The sequence below is a fragment of the Ochotona curzoniae genome, unplaced genomic scaffold (assembly GCF_017591425.1).
Source record: "Ochotona curzoniae isolate NIBS_2020 unplaced genomic scaffold, NIBS_Ocur_1.0 scaffold_4937, whole genome shotgun sequence".
In the NCBI taxonomy this organism is placed as follows: Eukaryota; Metazoa; Chordata; class Mammalia; order Lagomorpha; family Ochotonidae; genus Ochotona; species Ochotona curzoniae.
The window spans coordinates 6,116,705-6,126,345 of record NW_024467126.1 but is presented as its reverse complement, the minus strand read 5'-3'; the positions used below and the strand labels follow the sequence as shown (position 1 = coordinate 6,126,345).

The 9,641-nt window shown below is 66.3% G+C and overlaps 1 protein-coding gene across 4 annotated transcripts; it reads right to left on the bottom strand.

The window, feature by feature from the left end:
- Positions 1-211: 211 nt before the first annotated feature.
- Positions 212-6,271, bottom strand: RNH1 (ribonuclease/angiogenin inhibitor 1). 4 transcript variants are annotated; one of them, XM_040970648.1, is made up of 10 exons: positions 6,234-6,271; positions 3,196-3,349; positions 2,281-2,454; positions 2,037-2,207; positions 1,744-1,914; positions 1,490-1,660; positions 1,247-1,417; positions 967-1,137; positions 539-709; positions 212-351 (listed from the first exon to the last, which is right to left on the bottom strand). In XM_040970648.1, the coding sequence occupies exons 2-10, from the start codon at positions 3,279-3,281 to the stop codon at positions 264-266; spliced, it is 1,374 nt and encodes a 457-aa protein (XP_040826582.1). In that variant the 5' UTR covers positions 3,282-3,349; positions 6,234-6,271; the 3' UTR covers positions 212-263. The 4 variants fall into 4 exon arrangements, with proteins under 4 accessions (XP_040826582.1, XP_040826585.1, XP_040826583.1 ...); XM_040970651.1 differs by lacking the exon at positions 6,234-6,271 and adding an exon at positions 5,567-5,903; XM_040970649.1 differs by lacking the exon at positions 6,234-6,271 and adding an exon at positions 3,652-4,146.
- Between the last annotated feature and the right edge of the window lie 3,370 nt (positions 6,272-9,641).

Below are 9,641 nucleotides of genomic sequence, written 5' to 3'. Positions count from 1 at the left end.
AGGCCATTAGCAGGGAACTGGGTTGGAAGAGGAGCAACCTTGAACTGGCGCCCATGTGGGATGCTGGTGCCACAGGAGGGGGCTCAGCCCGAGCCCCTGACTTTGTCACCAGCTGCGATGACAGGGCACTCTAAGGCCCAAGCAGTCTGAGTGTGCCAGTGTCCAGGCTGGGTGCGATGTGACCTCCCCAACCCCAAAAGGAAACCAGTCCTGCCCACACATGCTTTAATCGTCACAATCACGGGACCACAACCGCGGGGGGCTCAGCAGATGACGCGCAGAGGGGGCCGGGCCTCTTCCAGTGCGTGCAGCTGCTCTTCCATGTCCTGCGTCCAGTAGATGTCATAGAGTCTGCAGGGGGAGGGGGCCAGGCCTGGGTCAGCTCCCCCCAATGTCCCCTCTCCCACTGCCCAGCAGGTACAGGGTCTGTAGGGGTGGAGGTTGTGGGCCTGGGTCAGCTCCCCCACCCCCCCTGCTATCCAGTAGGTGTCCTAAGTGAGTCAGGAGAGGAGCCATGGGCAAGGCCGTGCCCACGTACACGAGCTGCTCCAGGGCGCACGCTGGCTGCCGCACACTGTCCACCAGCTGCTGGAGCCCAGGGTCCCCCATGCAGTTGTTGCTGAGGTCCAGTCTGCGCAGGCTGGGTGTGCTCAGCAGGGCCGAGGCGAGGCGGCTGCAGCCGGCATTCCCCACCTCGCAGTCCCCCAGGCTGGTGGGAGGAGGGCCGGCAGGACAGAGAAGTTGGCAAAGCCAAGGGTGGGGCGACCCTCAGCCCAGGGCACCCCACACACACCACAGCGCCCACAATCAGGGACCCCTCCACACACATACACAGCACCCACAATCGGACCCCCCCACACACACATACACAGCACCCACAATCAGGGACCCCCCCACACACACCACAGCACCCACAATCAAGGACCCCACACTGCAATGCCCACATCCAGGTGCCCCCATACTCACCACAGCGCCTGCAGCACACAGCCAGGCTGGCCCAGGCCCTGGCACAGCCCCTCAACCCCAGCGTCCCCCAGCGGGTTGCTGCTCAGCTGCAGCTCCAGGAGACGCGTGCTCTGGGCCAGCACGGAGCCGAAGTGGGGGCAGCAGGCGGCTGTCAGATCACAGGACTTCACCCTGTGGGGACCACGGTGTTGCTGAGGGCTCTTCTGGGTCCATCCCGGCCAGACCGGGCCCAGGTCCCCACGGGTCTGCAGCCTGGCTCCAGCAGGGCCCGCCAGCTCACCACAGGGTCTGCAGCCCACAGCCCGGCTCCAGCAGGGCCTCGCACAGCAGGCGCGCGCCCTGGTCCCCGAGCGCGTTCCCGGACACGCTGACTTCCTTGAGGCTGTCCTTGACCTTCAGCAGGCGGCACAGGTCGCGACAGCCGTCGGCGCCGAAGCTGCAGTCCCACAGCCTGCGGGCAGGGCTGCTGTCAGTGGGTGCCCGGCGCCCGCAGCGCCCCGCGCCGCCCCGCGCCCGCACTCACCACAGGGTCCTGAGCTGGGAGCTGGGCCGCAGCAGCCCTGCGCACAGCGCCGCCAGCCCCGCGTCGCCCAGCGGGTTGTCGCCCAGGTGCAGCTCCTTCAGCGACCCCATGGACGCCGCCACCTCCGCCAGCTCCGCGCAGTTGGCCGCCGTCAGGCCGCACGTCTCCAGCCTGGGGATGCGGCGTGCGTGAGTGGACACTGTGTGTGCCACGCAGCCCGCCCTCCGCGCCCCACCCCGCGGGCCTGGCCTTACCGGAGCACCTCCAGCTGCGGGGCTGCGTCCCGCAGGGCCGCGCACAGTGCGCGGACGCCCGCCTCGCCCAGGTCGTTGTTGCTCAGCGCGAGCTCCTTCAAGCCGGGCTTGGCTCTGAGCACGGCAGCCAGGGGCTCGCAGCCAGCGGCCGACAGCTTGCAGTACTCCAGCCTGCGGGGCAGGCCAAGCCAGGGGTCTCACCTCCGCACACCCCCCACAGCACGGCGGCCCAGAGAGGGCGAAGGAGGCCCCAGTGGCCCGCACCTCCGCGGGGAAGTAGACGGGGAGCTCACCGCAGCTTCTCCACGTGGCACTCAGGGTCCAGGAGTCCTTGGCACAGAAGCCGCAGGCCCGCGTCCCCCAGGGCGTTGTCGCTGAGCTGCAGCTCACGCAGTGCGGGCATGGAGCGGAGTGCGCCCGGGAGCACCCCGCAGCCAGCCTCGGTCAGGCAGCAGGTCTGCAGGCTGTAGCAAGCAGCATCAGGGTTGCCCCCACCCTCCCCAGCAGGGCCTCCCCAGTCACTATGCCGCCACTCACCTCAGCTTGTGCACCTGGCAGCCGGGGCCCTGCAGCGCCTGCAGCACCTGGCCCACACCCGCGTCCCCCAGCGCGTTGAAGGCCAGGCTGAGTTCTGTGAGGGCGGAATTGGCCCGCAGAGCTTTGCTCAGGGCGCCGCACCGCGCCTCTCCCGAGACACCGCAGTCCTCAAGCCTGCAGACAGCACAGGGTCAGCTGGTGGGCAACCCCCCTCCTGCAGCCCACTAGGGCCTGCCAGCATCCACAGGTGAGGGGTAGCTGAGCAGGCACAGCCTCGGGTATGGGCAGGGCTGTGAGTGGACGCAGGGGCCAAGCCAGCCCCTGCTCAGAAGACCCACACATGAGCATCTGACCGCATGCTGGAGGCCCCACACTGTCCCAGGTACGTCCGAGAGGGACAGATGGACCAGGCAGACATCCTGGGCTGACCGGAGCCAGAACTTGTCCTCGGTGTCCCAGAGGAAGCAGAGAGATCAGCTGTCCGAGGCCCCTGCTCAGCTCAGCTCAGTGCTGGGCCGGTCCTGCCTGGGCTGCAGACTTTGTATTTTCAAATGGACAGAAAACACCACAGGCCATGAAAGTGACATCTGATGCCATCACATAAGGCCTCTGTCCGTGTCTGGGAGTCCAGACTGTGGGGCAGCAGGCTAAGCCAACACCTACAGCGCCAGCATCCCTTATGGGCACCAGTTCAAGTCCCAGCTGCTCCACTTCCCATCCAGCTGTTGTTAATGTCCCTGGAAAAACAGCAGAGGATGGCCCAAGTCCTTGGGGCCCTGTACCTGGGCAGGACACCCAAAAGAAACTCCTGGCTCCTGGCTTCAGTGTGGCCCATATCCAGCTGTTGCAACCAACTGGGGAATGAACAGCAGAGGCAAAATCTCTTTGTCCACCACCCATCCTGAGGGTACCCACCTGACCACCGGGCACTGCTGGATCTGGGGAAGGAGCTCTGTCCACCTGGCATCTGTCAGCTGCTCGAACTGGATGTGCAGGCTCATGGTGGCAGCCGATGAGGGATAGAGTGTCGGCTGCGACCACCCGGAGCTTGACCGGCCAGGACCTGGGGCTGGAGGAATAGGGCAGGGCCCCTCAGGAGCCTTGGCCACTGCAGCCCTCACCAACCGGCCTCAGTGCAGGCATAGGGCAGATGGGCAGGGCAGAACCCGGGGGTGGAGCCAGCCACTGTGGAGACCCCGCCCCCTGCTCACCATCCCCTGCCCCTGGCCCTGGCACCCACAAGGCAGGAATGGCTACAGACCCAAGGTACCAGGACAAAGCCCTGACTGCCCAGCACCCAAGGACACCATAGGGAGCTGCACCAACCAGGATAGGGATATGCAGACGCCAAGATACCCCTGTGGCTGGGACCTCTCACCCCAGGCCAGCCTGTGAGCAAGGCTGCGGTCAGGTCATTGTCCAGGCAGGCACTGGCCGGGGCTGGCCAGGGGAAGGGGAGGCAGGATACGCTGAGAAGCCATGCATGTCGACCACAAAGGTCATAGCACAGGAGCTGCCTGAAGTAGGTTCCTGGTTCCTGGTAACTCTCTCAGCCCCAGGCAAGGCACGCCTGACCTACTGAGGTAGGCAGATGCTCAGCTGGATGAAGAGCCCATGGCTTGGGAACCTTGGCGCTCGCTCTGTTGCCCAACAGTTGGGACTAGGAGGGGACTGGTATGGTGGCCATAGCCCAGCTCACCTGGGAGTGGGAAGAGAAGGGGTTCCTAAATCTTTCTGGTCACTGAGACCCCCATACCCTTCTGTCCTGTTGTGGGGGACCCCAGGCTGGGGGCCCACAATGGCCAGGCTGTCCTCCTCCTGGCCAGTCGCAGGCTCTGAGCCCTGGCCTCTGATGGCCCTTTGATCTGGTGGACCCTGATGCTCGTTCAGCCATGTGTCTCGGGGAGGGATCACAGAGAAACCAAAGGAGCAAATAAGGTGGGGCAGATAGTGGGACAGGGCAAGGGGGAGGGGAGAGCAAGGGGGCAGGGTGAGGGGGAGGGGAGAGCAAGGGGGCAGGGCGAGGGGGAGGGGAGAGCAGGGCAAGGGGGAGGGGCGGGGAGAGCAAGGGGACAGGGGAGAGCAAGGGGGAGGGGAGAGCAAGGGGGAGAGGAGGGGAGGGCAAGGGGGAGCAGAGAGCAAGGGGGAGGGGAGGGCAAGGGGGAGAGGAGGGCAGGGCAAGGGGGAGGGGAGGGCAGAGGCAAGGGGGAGGAGAGAGCAAGGGGGAGGGCAGGGCAAGGGGGAGGGGAGGGCAAAGGCAAGGGGGAGGGGAGAGCAAGGGGGAGGGGAGGGCAGAGGCAAGGGGGAGGAGAGAGCAAGGGGGCAGGGGAGAGCAAGGGGGCGGGGCAAGGGGGAGGGGAGGGCAAGGGGAAGGGGAGGGCAAGGGGGAGGGGAGGGCAAGGGGGCAGGGCAAGGGGGAGGGGAGAGCAAGGGGGAGAGGAGGGCAGGGCAAGGGGGAGGGGAGGGCAGAGGCAAGGGGGAGGAGAGAGCAAGGGGGAGGGCAGGGCGAGGGGGAGGGGAGGGCAGAGGCAAGGGGGAGGGGAGAGCAAGGGGGAGAGGAGGGCAGGGCAAGGGGGAGGGGAGGGCAGAGGCAAGGGGGAGGAGAGAGCAAGGGGGAGGGGAGGGCGGGGTAAAGGGGAGCCTCAGGGGCAGGTGGCAGGATAGGGGCAAGTGGATGGCAGTGGTGAGGCAAGTGAGGGGAGCAGATGCAGAGCAGCGGTGGGTGCAGGCTCTGCCCCCAGGGGGCTGACATCAAGGCCTCCCTGTCCCCTCTGCCAGCTCCCACAGGCAGAACGGGTGCCCAGCTGCCCAGAATCTAGGACAGGAGTCGTCTGCAGGGACCTAGCCCTGCACCTTCCAGCTCCTGCTGAGGGCCCCTGGCCACCCGTGCTGTGGTGCCACCACTGAGACCACTGCCTGCAGTGCCAGCATCCCACATGGTCACAGGTTCAATCCCGGCTGCCCCACCTCCCACAGCGCCCCTGCGTATGCACCTGGGAAAGTGGAGGATGACCTAAATCCTTGGGATTCTGCACCACCACAGGCGACCTGGAGGAAGCTCCTGGCTTCAGCCTGGCCCAGGCCTGGCTGTCACAGGCATACGTGAATGACTCACCCCTCAACCCACGACAGTAGGGGTGACAGGCGTGGTAGCGGCCCAGTCTCCAAGCCCGTGTGTTACCCAGCGTGGACCACCAGGGTCATTACTGCCCCCTGCGGCTGGAAGAGGGGAGGGTGGTTCCCTTGGCCCTGCCGACCCCCGGGTGCAGGGTGTCGGGGATCGCACCTGCCGCAGCCCGGTCGCTGCCATCCCACTGTGCCTCCCTCCTGTTCCGAGTCCGCAGAGGCTCCGGCCAAGTCCCAGTGCGGGCAGGCCCCACCGGGATGCACCCTGGGCGTCAACGCGCGCGGTCCACCAGGCGCCTTTCCCGGACTTCTCCCGGGAACTGGGCTCGGCTCCACGGCGGGACGCGGCTGCCCCCCAGGGTCCCCACCGGCCGAGGAGGGAGCCGGCCCCGGCCCCGAGGGCGCGCGGCGTCGCCATCCCGCGCCGGGGCCTACCCAGGGCGCGCGGCCGAGCCCCACGCCTTCTCCCACTTCCTGGGGACCGAATCCCGAGCGAGCGCTGCCGGGGAGCTCGACTCGGCGGACACACCCTGCCCGCGATCCCGGCGTGCTGCGCGGGACGCGCTGACATCACCGGGCGCCCCCGCGCCGGGCGGAGCCGCTGCCTCCGAACCCCGCCCGGGCCCTGGACCCCGACCCCGGCCCCTGGTCTCCGCCGCCGGCTCCAGCTCCGGCCCCGATCGCCCCGGGCGCAGCCCCGGCGGTGGCCCGGCCGCGGCAGAGAGCCGGGCGCGCGCCCTGGGGACGCGGGGCCGAGGCGGCGCGCGGACGGGCGGACCTCCCCAGCCCAGCGGCGCCCGCCGGAACGCCGCGCCGCGCACACTGACCTGGACCGGCGGCGGGCAGCGCGGAGACGGGCGGCGAGGCGGCGGGTCACCCGTGCGGGCGGCGCCCAAGGGGCGAGGTCTCCCGCGGCTCCGGAGGCGGGGCGGGCCGAGGGGCGGGGTCGTGGCCGGGCCTCGTCCGGGCCGGGCGCGCGGTCCACGTGGCCCGGGCTGGGCCGGCTTGCTGGGGCCGGGAGGACACGGAACCGGAGGGCTCTGGAGCTGGAACGGGGGTCAGCGGCGGTCCGCGGGAGGCAGGATCCTGGAAGCCCCGAGGCTGTGCAGCCCCGTGCCAGAGGTGACCCGGCCTGGAAAAGCACTTCCGCCATAGGCGCAGTCGATGGAACTCCCAGGCCTGGCGGCCTGAGCGGGAGCTGGGACTACGGCGGGGAGACACTTGAAAGATGAGCTGGCAGACTGGACTTCCGGGGGCTTGGAGGGCCGAGTGCCCCTCTAGAGCGATCCCTAGAGATGGGTGACAGCAAGCAGCTGTAGGAACAGGTGCAGGTCTGGACTCCACAGAGAAGGCTGTCCTGTCTTCCCACCGGTGGGTACCGCGTACCTGTACCACACACGTCTGCCCTGCCCAAGCACAGCACCCTTCCATGCTCAGAGGGTCTGTGACAAGGACCCAACTCCCCAAGGCGAGAGGTTCGGCAGGGTGGGGCCCCAGGCCTGGCATGGGGTGCTGTCTCCTCACAGCATCTGCTCAGTGAGTCACTCCAAGATGCTTAAGGAATGAGAAATGAGGCTGCCTAAGAGAAACACTCCAGCGACCAGCTAGGCCTCAGAGAAAGCCAGTAACCCAGCACGGGTGGGGAGCCTCCGGTTGCCACACACAGGATCCTGCAGTTAGCACATTGCTCACTAGGTTGAGTCATCCTTCCACGTTCTCATGAAGAGAGGGTGGGGTGCTACAACCAATCCAGGGGTGTGACGGCCCCAAGTGTCCGTGAGACGTCAGGTGTGACGGCCCCAGGTGTCCATGAGACATCAGGTGTGTGTCAGGTATGATGGCACCAGCTGTCCCCGCCGTGTCAGGTTATGTTGTCTGGGGAATGTACCAGATTTCTGATCTCATGAATATATTTTCTTAGAAGCAAAATGGTTGATTGGGTTAGTCATACTGCACATACAGTGGCAGCCCAAGGATGGCATCCAGCCTAGTAGAGGCCCTGCAGTGCCCATCTGTCCGCAGCAGTGGGCAGCCAGCGGGAGACCAAACCCACATTGCTGGCTGTCCAGACTCACCGGTGCCTGAGGGCAAGCGGCCACTTCTCAGTCAAGCAGCCAATGGCCATCCTCCCAGCTCACCCTTGGGAAGGAAGCCGGGTGGGGCTGGGTGGCCGCAGGCATCTTCATTGCAGTTTCCGAGGTCACTCGCTGCACCCCTGGTCTGGGGCCTTGCTGGGAGAGCTGAAGCCTCTCCCAGGCCCATAGGGATGGCCCCTATGCCCCACCTTCCCACTATGGGAAGCAAACCCGGAGAGCATTGCTGCTCCTGACACCCAAATGCGGAGGCTGTGGTAGCTCCACCCACAGCAGCTGTTCTTGAACAAGCATGTACATGTGTGCCCACACATGGACAACATGAAGGCACAAGCGTGCGTACATGTGGACACACATTCATAGCTCGCTGACCCATGTTGCTGAGCTCAGGCCCTGGAGCAGCTGCTGGAACTCACTTGGTGACCATGCACTTGAGACCTCCACTCTCAGACGGCTGTGCAGGTCCTGTCCCTGACTCAGCAGCATCAGAGAACTCGTTACCCAACCAGGACCTCCATGGGAACACCAGCGGAGGGGTCTCTCGCAATCAACAGCCCACCCTCCCTGGGAGGGGAGTCTCCCTTGCAGACTCAGCATGGACTCTGAGGAAGACCTGGCGGGCACTAGACCAAGATATTGGACCTACAAGGACCCAAAGAGGGCGGGCTGACAATGGTACCCACACGCCCTACAGGCAACTGGGCAAAGCAGCCTGAGGCACAGTTCCGGGTTCAGCTCAGCGATTGTGGGCAGCTGGCGCAGAGAGCAGGTGCCAACCCTCCCCTAGAGGAAGCTCTGTGGTCCCGCTCTCTCCCTGCAGGTCACCCTCACTGCTCACAGCAGGGTCTAGTCCAAACACTTGCCACAGACCCATGCATGACAGCCAGGCTCCCTCTGGCCCCACACACCTCAGCCTGGCCTGGGGGGTCTTGCCCATCCTTCCCCGTCAGGCCAAGAGGAGCCTCCAGGTTGCCCCCAGTCCCACATGACTCCCACGGGTCACCTGGCTGACAGCCCTCGACAAGGCTTAGCTGCTGACCACAGAACGCCTGGTGGTGAGTGGACAATGCCGCCAGCCACAGTGCCAGCCTCAGCCCCTCCTGCTTCCCCATTGAGGAGCCAGGGACCTGAGCCCTAAGACCGACATGTCCCCCTGCAGGCACCTGTCCAGGGGACTGTGGCCTCCCCGCAGCCCATCCAGCCTGAGCCTGACCGGGGCTGAGACCTCACCGGGGCTCTCCCAGACCAGGCCCTTGGCTAAGTCTGCCCCTGGGAAAGCACCCACAGAACCCAGTGGGGGAGTAGGGTGCAGCCAGTCCAGGGCCAGAGGCAGACCCCCAGGCCAGGAGGGTCTGTATCACCAGGCCAGGCCCTGCCTGAGACTGTACCCCTGAGGTCAGGACCCATCCTGCAACAGCCCAAGGGGTCCCAGAAATTTCCCAAGAGCCTACACCCTGCAGGGGCTGCAGGAACCTGCCTGCACTTGGAGCCCGTCTGAGCTCACCCGAGCCTTCGGGACACTCCAACAAGCCTGGTAGGGACTGAGGGTGGGGAGCTGGCAGGCCGCCCTCACACGTCCCCTGCTCCCCACAGCCGGCTAGGCCAGGCACAGAGGGCAGCACAGGGCACTGGGATCCTCATACATGCCCAGACCTGGCCTGACTCCAGCCTCAGTCCCATGTTCCACTGGACCACCAGCCGGGGTCAGCCCCCACACCCCTGGTTGGCCTGTACAAGGTGCCTCAGGCTGCCCAACCAGAAGCAGGGACCAATGGGAACTAGCGACCACAGCCTGCCTCCAGGGCCAGCAGTACAGGGAGTAGTGACTACCTGGGCCCCCACCCCCACCACTGCCAGACAGTGCAGGGCTGAATGCCCAGGCTGCACTCCCCCTACTGTCCCCCTCTGGAGACCCAGGCAGCTGCCCCTCGGCTGCCCACAGCCCAGACCCTGCAGGGCCTTCCTGGCAACTGCCTCCCACCCGAGGAACCCACATCCCAACCCACAGGGCCTGGCCGTGGAATGAGGGCCAAGGGAGGCAGCAAGTGGAGGGGGGGTGTCAGACCCGCTGAGGTCTGGCCTGGCAAGCACAGGGAGGGGGTGCCTGGGCCTCAGCCCCACTGCCCCAGCCAGGGCCCCATG

What these genes read in the sequence shown, in the direction of transcription:
- RNH1 (XM_040970648.1), bottom strand. Translation starts at nt 3,281, where the DNA reads ATGAGCCTGCACATCCAGTTCGAGCAGCTGACAGATGCCAGGTGGACA. An exon ending in TGCCAGGTGCACAAGCTGAG is followed by an intron (nt 2,208 to 2,280) that starts GTGAGTGGCGGC and finishes TGCTTGCTACAG; the next exon opens with CCTGCAGACCTGCTGCCTGA. An exon ending in TGCCACGTGGAGAAGCTGCG is followed by an intron (nt 1,915 to 2,036) that starts GTGAGCTCCCCG and finishes CCTGCCCCGCAG; the next exon opens with GCTGGAGTACTGCAAGCTGT.